This window comes from Lepisosteus platostomus, assembly GCF_059453375.1.
Source record: "Lepisosteus platostomus isolate fLepPlt1 chromosome 5 unlocalized genomic scaffold, fLepPlt1.hap1 SUPER_5_unloc_2, whole genome shotgun sequence".
NCBI classification, from domain to species: domain Eukaryota; kingdom Metazoa; phylum Chordata; class Actinopteri; order Semionotiformes; family Lepisosteidae; genus Lepisosteus; species Lepisosteus platostomus.
In genome coordinates, this window is record NW_028291472.1 from 117316 (window position 1) to 125624 (window position 8309).

At 47.9% G+C, this 8309-nt stretch overlaps 1 protein-coding gene across 3 annotated transcripts; it reads right to left on the bottom strand.

Annotated features, from left to right (window-relative positions):
- Positions 1–871: 871 nt before the first annotated feature.
- On the bottom strand, positions 872–7681 carry LOC148638273 (uncharacterized). 3 transcript variants are annotated; one of them, XM_088623380.1, is made up of 6 exons: positions 6695–6821; positions 3848–4031; positions 3234–3314; positions 2583–3071; positions 1541–1677; positions 872–1101 (listed from the first exon to the last, which is right to left on the bottom strand). In XM_088623380.1, exons 2-6 carry the CDS (start codon positions 4014–4016, stop codon positions 961–963), a joined length of 1017 nt encoding a protein of 338 aa, XP_088479506.1. In that variant the 5' UTR covers positions 4017–4031; positions 6695–6821; the 3' UTR covers positions 872–960. The 3 variants fall into 3 exon arrangements, with proteins under 3 accessions (XP_088479506.1, XP_088479504.1, XP_088479505.1); XM_088623378.1 differs by lacking the exon at positions 3848–4031 and having other exon boundaries at positions 6695–7681; XM_088623379.1 differs by lacking the exons at positions 3234–3314; positions 3848–4031 and having other exon boundaries at positions 6695–7677.
- Positions 7682–8309: the final 628 nt, after the last annotated feature.

The window sequence follows — 8309 nt, forward strand, 5'->3', positions numbered from 1 at the left end:
CACATCCTTTTGTCTCATCTTAATGCACTCAAACAAAAATCCAAAGTCTTTGTCATTGTGTATGACCTGACCTGTAAAGAGCTGCACACTGGTGGCGGTAGTGGGATCCCCATATTCCATATTATTCCATATTAAGTGGATTTAAACAAGCACAATAAAGAGAAGCAGTCGTTTTAACTAACAGCTAAGGCACCGCAAGTGGCACCTGTCAGTCATTTTGGCCAGTTGTTTTGGAAATGAATTTTGTGTGTACTCCAACACATCCTTTTGTCTCATCTTAATGCACTCAAACAAAAATCCGAAGTCTTTGTCATTGTGGATTATTTTCGGGAGCGTTTTATCTTTAAAGTGAAAAACAGTGGGTTGCTGATGAACATTTCGTCATAGTTTTCATCGACTAAATAATAATAATAATTGCTTCCACTTATATAGCACGTTTCTGGACCCTCCACTCAAAGCGCTTGACAGGTCATGGGGATCCCACTACCGCCACCAGTGTGCAGCTCTTTGCAGGTCATGGGGATCCCACTACCGCCACTAGTGTGCAGCTCTTTGCAGGTCATGGGGATCCCACCACCGCCACCAGTGTGCAGCTCTTTCCGGGTCATGGGGATCCCACCACCGCCACCAGTGTGCAGCTCTTTCCGGGTCATGGGGATCCCACCACCGCCACCAGTGTGCAGCTCTTTCCGGGTCATGGGGATCCCACTACCGCCACCAGTGTGCAGCTCAGGGATGTAACAACTCCTATGATGGGGGGGAAAATGTGGTACAGATTTTGACCTGGCTCAATACTTTTTTTTTTATGAAAGAGAACAACATAGTGATTCACACCACACACTGTTTGGAAATAAGCCCATAGCCCAATCGATTGAAAAGAAACATCTTTATTGTTTCCATGATTCCTATGTTGGGGTACAAAAGGAGTCCCCCCCCCCCCCCAAACCACTTCTCACTCAGTCACCTCGGCGCGGTGTCCACACTCGCGTCCAGCTGGGTCTCCAGGAGTTCGATCCCCAGCTCCACCTTCCTCCTCTTCAGCCTGTAGTAGCCCGTCTGCTCCTGCAGCGACACTGCGGAGAGGCTCCTGCTGCCAGCACTCTGAAAATCCATCGGTGAAGACGGCGCCATTAACGACACCATTCCGTCACGCCACACACAATCCCATCATGCTTCGCCCTCGTCCAGGCCATTCCGATCACTTGGATCTCTCTATGGACCTGATCACTGGGACTTTGTCTCATGAGGTCTAGAGGTCTTTCCTGCCCTGTTATGATGTCCAAAACCTCAGCAGCCAGAATCCTGACCAGGTCTAGTGCAATTGATCACATTACTCCTATCCTGGAGTCCCTGCACTGGCTTCCGGTCAAATTCCGTGTGGACTTTAAAATCCTCCTGGGCACCTCAGTACCTTGCAGGGATAGCCCTGCACCCCTATGTGGGAACAACCAGCTGGCAAGTCCACCGACACCGAAGTCTCATGCGATCACACACCATCCAACATGGCTCCCCCTGTACAAGATACCAGGTTGGAACTTACACGGGTGTCAAACTCCTCTGGGTCCAGGATGCCGGCCAGGACTGGGTGACCCTGGATGTGCTCGAGGGCTGCTCCTCTGCGGGGGTGGCGTCCGGAGTCGGGGTCCCCTCCTCCAGTCTGCTCAGACAACGTCGTCTCTGCTCAAATCAGGGCACATTTTCATTCAAGGGATTGTCCAGCAGTTCCGGAGACGACTTTCTCCGGACTCCTGCAGTCCCCAGCTGTAGGTGTTTGGGAACTCCCGTCTCTAAAGATCTAACCCTGTGCTGTGCACACGGACCCCATCGCTCGGCAGCGCCTCTATTTCTTGAGGTGCCTCAAGCATCGAGGGGGGGGCGAACTTCTACTGCTGCACCATCAGGAACGTCCCCAGAGAGAGAGGGAAAGAGAGAGAGAGAGGGGGAGAGAGAGAGAGGGGGACACTAGACTGTTTACAGTCTAGTGTCCCCCATCACTATACAGGGGCATTACAGCAGGTGTGAGCCTGGTCAGTACCTGGAGGGGAGACTCCTGGGAAAAACTAAGGCTACTGCTGGGAGAGGTGTTAGTGGGGCCAGCAGGGGGCGCTCTCACCCTGCGGTCCGTGTGGGTCCTAATGCCCCAGTATAGTGACGGGGGACACTGGACTGTAAACGGGCGCCGTCCTTCGGATGAGACGTAAAACCGAGGTCCTGACTCTCTGTGGTCATTAAAAATCCGAGGTCTCTCGAAAAGAGTAGGGGTGTAACCCCGGCGTCCTGGCCAAATTTCCCATGGGCCCTCACCCATCATGGCCTCCTAATAACCCCCCTCTCTGAACTGGCTCCATCCCTCTGCTCTCCTCCCCACTGAGAGCTGCTGTGTGGGGAGAGTTCTGGCGCACTATGGCTGCCGTCGCATCATCCAGGTGGTGGGGCTGCACATTGGTGACGGTAGTGGGATTCCCCATGACCTGTCAAGCACTTTGAGTGGAGTGTCCAGAAAAGCGCTTTATAAGTGTAAGCAGTTATTATTATAATAATAATAATTATTATTATCAAGCCCAATAGGAGTCACTATTTACCACTTCCCAGTTCCTCCCTGTCCTGACCCTTCTCTGGGTGCCGAAACCCAGCGCTGTTCTCTCCAGCAGGTATGTCTCTCCGCTGCTCGGCAGGGTCGATCAGCTGGGACACCCCGTCCTGATCTGCGAGGCTCAAATCGGCGAGTTCCTCTTTGTGCTCTTGCAGAGAGACGCAGTCCAGTCCGTTACAGCTCTGTGGGATACTCCAAGTATCCTGATTATGAATCCTTTCCGTCAAGTCCTCAGTGACTGAAACCCCAGCTGTCTCGCTCTCGGGCTCGGTCTTCATCACGGGCACAGAGTCCAGATCCTCCACCCTCTGTCTGCTCTCTGTGTGCTGCTGCTCACCGAGTGTCTCTTTCCCGTGTGCGGCGGCGAACTCTGTCTCCTGCATCAGACGGGAGCCCCACTCCTCCTCCTCCTCCTCGCTGGGCTGCTGTTCAAGAGGAGCCCTGTCCCCAGCGTCAGGGAGAGCGCTGGCCTCTGACCCTGCAAGACACAGGACAAGAAAACAAGACCTTTTACATGGGCTGAGAGTAAAGGTCAAGACCTTCTCCGAGAGAGTGTTTCATGTAGCGATAACTGAATAATCATCAACAATGAAGACCAAAGAAGAATTGTGATTAGAATTAAGATCAATAAAACATCTACCCCACTCCTCCTCCTCCTCACTGTGCTGCTGTTCAAGAGGAGCCCTGTCCCCAGCGTCAGGGAGAGCGCTGGCCTCTGACCCTGCAAGACACAGGACAGGAGGACAAGGCCTTTAACACGGGCTTTGACTAGAGTTCAAAAACAAGCATCAAAACAAAATCAAAGTTAAGATATATAAAAAAAAACACCCTATTTTAATAACTAGCCTCCATTAAAACTTTACCTATTCAAGCTTGATTTAAAACTGTACTGGGACACATACTGTATCAGCACATACTGCAGGCTACAGCGTCATTACTGAATATGGATGTCATAATTGGCAGTACGTGTGTCACGATTATAGTCCCCCCTCCTTAAGGGTGCTCCAGCCCTTTCACTTAAGACTTTATTCTGCGCACCTGATTCCCATTCCCAGCCCACCTTAAAAACCAGGCGCTGACGCTCATCCGGGCTCTGCATCTGATTTCCGTGCCGTGCGAGTCCGGGACCTGGAAGCGCCTGGTCCCGTTAAGGTTTTAATCTCGGTCCCCGTTCCTGTTCCCCGTCCGCCAGTTCCGACCTGGCCTTCGTGTTTTAATTCCGCGTTCTGATGGATCTCCTGGTTTTGGACTTACCCTTGTGTTTTGGATTCTCTCTAAGGACTTCTCTTTGGGATTGTTCGCCTCGGCCACGCCTCCCCCGTGCACCAGCGCACCTTGGACACGCCCCCCCGTCTTCAGCCCCGTCTTCCTGCATGACGTTTCCCCAGTGTTTCCCCACTCCGTCGGATTGTGTCGTCCGCATAGGGTCCGGAAAGAACTGTTCGTTACAACGTGTTCATTATAAAGCTTCGCATCAGTTGTGAAACTGGCCCACGATATGTTAAAGTATCTCAAGAATTCATGCTGCGAAAGAAGCTGTACGTGATCAGCTCCTAACTGCGCTGTCCAGAGAAAGATCGACTTCAAAGAACTGGACTTAAAAAAACCGCCTGAGCGCGAAACAGTCTCAACTGGCAGGACTTACACTTCTACACCCCTTTCCTTCCACTTGTATAACATTTCTGGACCCTCCACTCACAGCGCTTGACAGGGCATGGGGATCCCACTACCGCCACCAGTGTGCAGCTCTTTACGGGTCATGGGGATCCCACTACCGCCACCAGTGTGCAGCTCTTTCCGGGTCATGGGGATCCCACTACCGCCACCAGTGTGCAGCTCTTTCCGGGTCATGGGGATCCCACTACCGCCACCAGTGTGCAGCCCCCACCTGGATGATGCGCCAGTCCTCATCCCACACAGCAGCTCTCAGTGGGGAGGAGAGCAGAGGGATGAAGCCAGTTCAGAGAGGGGGGTTATTAGGAGGCCATGATTGGTAAGGGCCAATGGGAAATTTGGCCAGGACGCCGTGGGTTACACCCCTACTCTTTTCGAGAAGCACCCTGGGATTGTTAATGAGCACAGAGAGTCAGGACCTCGGTTTTACGTCTCATCCGAAGGACGGCGCCTGTTTACAGAACAGTGTCCCCGTCACAATACTGGGGCATTAGGACCCACACAGACCGCAGGGTGAGAGCGCCCCCTGCTGGCCCCACTAACACCTCTCCCAGCAGCAGCCTTAGTTTTTCCCAGGAGGTCTCCCCTCCAGGTACTGACCAGGCTCACACCCGCTGAGCTTCAGTGGGTTGTTAGTTGCAGGGTGATCAACCAGTACAGAGCACTAGCGACCCAGAAATTCAGTTTATCCTGCACCTGAAGCTACAGGAGTTTATAGCACCTCGACAGACCAGTACAGAGCACTGAGACTTCATAATCACTTCCTTCTGCTCCTCAAACCACACGTACATATGAGATAAGCAAATTCTAAATTTTTGAGCAGAATTTAGACTGAGCATGAATTTCCATTTAAGCCTTCTTTTAACATTTGTAGTAAGAAAAAGCATGATATTTGATTAAAAAACGTCATCTAACACTACAGGCTACGAAACATTACATTGCAACAAATGTAAAAGTCTCAAAAAGAGCTACCTTCTAATTGTACCAATTTAAATTCCACCCAACAGCAACAGAAACAACTGTCTATATTTTAGAATTGACAGAATTCCCCCCAAAATGCTTATCTGGTTTAAATAATAAAATAAAGGGAAATGGTCCTTAATCTGAACAAAAAAAAAGAAAAGAAAAATACATATTAAATATATTTTTTGCCGTAATTTTCATTTTAGACCGAATATAAAATGTAAGGTGAGGAATGGCCAGAAGGCAAGGATGTTACACTACTGAAATCCCCAGAGAATAAGTAACAAAAGATAGATAATAATAATAATAATAATAATAATAATAATAATAATAATAATTGCTTACACTTATATAGCGCTTTTTTGGACACTCCACTCAAAGCGCTTTACAGGTCATGGGGAATCCCACTACCGCCACCAGTGTGCAGCCCCCACCTGGATGATGCGACGGCAGCCATAGTGCGCCAGAACGCTCCCCACACACCAGCTCTCAGTGGGGAGGAGAGCAGAGGGATGGAGCCAGTTCAGAGAGGGGGGTTATTAGGAGGCCATGATTGGTAAGGGCCCATGGGAAATTTGGCCAGGACGCCGGGGTTACACCCCTACTCTTTTCGAGAGACGCCCTGGGATTTTTACTGACCGCAGAGAGTCAGGACCTCGGTTTGACGTCTCATCCGAAGGACGGCGCCTGTTTACAGTCTAATGTCCCCTGTCACTATACTGGGGCATTGGGACCCACACAGACCAGGCTTACACCTGCTGAGCTCCAGTGGGGCTGCCAGTTGTGAGTTGCAGGGCAATATGGCTGCCGGCAATATCATTACAGATACATTATACACAATCTCTTAACTAAAAACCATACTACTGGTAGTGAAGAAAACACTTCAAATAAAATGTGTGAAATGAGCACTCAAACCCTATGGCAAAGCAAACTTTCATATACATCTCAAAGATCTCTGGCTTGAATTTCTCAAGAGTAGCGTCAAAAACAAACGGGATTTGATCAGGTGTCAGAAAATAACGGGGCGGAGGAGCTTAACGGGGATATTTCGCTACCATCTGCCTTTAAGAGAGCGATCATTAGATTTGGATCTGATCTCTAGTCTATTCTGATCCTGAAGTTTTCTTCGCTTTAGAAAACGAGCGTCCTCACTATCGACACACCTTAACACACTGAAAACATGAGTATGGAGATCACGCGTGTCTCTTAACGACGCGAATCGTACGACGGCAGTTCAGTGATACACGTGTTGTGACAGAACAACAGGTCCTCCGTCCTGTTGCTGTATCACAGATGTTTTCAGCACCAGAACTGGATAATAACAGTTCAGTTTCCAGTCAGATTATCCCGTTGCTACATCCCACTTCACTCTGCATCTCTGCACTATATTCTCACCAGTGAGAAAGTTAAAGATACTGGTTTTAAACACACACACACTGACTTCATACAAGTCACCACACTGACCTGACAGCTCCGGTTCCGTGTCCGTTTCTTCCTTTATCTCTGCAGTGACTTCACAGGGAAGCGTGTGTCCATCACGATCTGTCTGTCCCCGATCTCCTCCTGCTCTCGGCTCCTTCTCCCAGAACCGCAATCTCACCTTCAGGGTCTCGTTTTCCCTCTTCATCTGCGCCATCTCACTCCCGAAAGTCTCCTCCACACACTGGGTGATCTTAAACACGGCCCGTCTCACCAGGATCTGGGCGATATTGCGAAGTTGGTCTTGAACCTCGTCCTCGGAGTCAGACGTCCTGTTTCCAAAAACGCCTGCCACTTCGTACACGATCGATTTGAGCAAAAGCTGCATGAAAGATTGAAGCTCGGTTTGCAGACGTGACAGGCAACTCGCCATCGTTTTTGCCGAGCGGCGGGCTCTGGACGGACCTGCTGCAAAATAAAGCTGGGTTTTCACGAGTTGAAAAAATAGATATATATATATATTTTTTTAACAGAACAATGTTCTTGTGTATTATTGATCTAAAGCCGCCGATCCAATCGCAATGTCTGCTCCTTAGCGCGCCGCGTGATGACGTCATTTGGCGGCGCCGCTGCTGTTGCTGTACAGCATTTTTTTATTAAAGTGTAACTTTGACACGGGAAAAATCCCCTTGAAACTTGCTAGTTTTCATCAACATGGACTTCTAACGCGGTCGCTTATGTATAAACATAATTCCCCACCTCATAGATTTACTATTTGGCGCAACAGATATATAAAAGTTAGAAATAAAACCTTGTTTTTTGAAAATGGGGTCAAGAATGGTATAATTTTAAACAATTAATCAATGCCGATGGTGAAATGTATAGTAACACCGAGTTTGTTAATAGATAGAATATTTCTATTGATTTTGATCGGTATTGCACTGTAATTAACGCGCTTTCTGGGGAAATATGAACTATTTTAAGGAGCAGTAAGAAACGTCGGAGGAATTTACAGCTCACGTTAGACTACAGGGAAAATACATTTTCAAAAACTGGAAAAGGAAAGGATATTTGTGGATGTAATAACCAGTTTTTTTAAAGATCCCTGTTGAAAAATGATCATTTACTTGCGGTTACAAAATATTGGAATTCCTCATTTGGAAAAACGCATTGATTGGAAAACAATCTGGATGATGCCCAATCAATATTGTATAACCAATAAGGTGAAGGAGGTTTCACACAAAATAATCAATCGAATTTACCCAGTTAAGACTTTTATTACCCAGCGTTTTAAAATGAATATAGATGACAAATGTGTTTTTTTTTTGTGACAGATGCCCTGAAACTATTCAGCATTTGTTTTGGTTATGTCCCAGGGTAAAACGTTTCTGGACTAAACTGCAGACTTCTATTAAAAAAGAGAAACCAATAGTGATATTTGTTTTGAGGGAAAAAGATGCTATGTGAAGTTTCAGCCCCATCGAAAACAATATTAAAATTTTCGTTTGTTACACATTCAATGATTACAATGGCACGTTATTATATACATAAAATGAAGTGGTCTGGGAAGAACCCTTTGCTTGAGCATTTTTAAATGGATGTAAGGGGGTATTTGCGGACTATTTCGAAGCGCAAACATATGAAAAGGTGCGGAAACACA

Coding starts and splice junctions, on each gene's coding strand:
- LOC148638273 (XM_088623378.1), bottom strand. CDS start 7,082: ATGGCGAGTTGCCTGTCACGTCTGCAAACCGAGCTTCAATCTTTCATG. Junction 3,315..6,694: donor CACGGAACCGGAGCTGTCAG/GTCAGTGTGGTG, acceptor TGTGTCTTGCAG/GGTCAGAGGCCAGCGCTCTC. Junction 1,678..2,582: donor CAGGGAGGAACTGGGAAGTG/GTAAATAGTGAC, acceptor TGATTTGAGCAG/AGACGACGTTGTCTGAGCAG.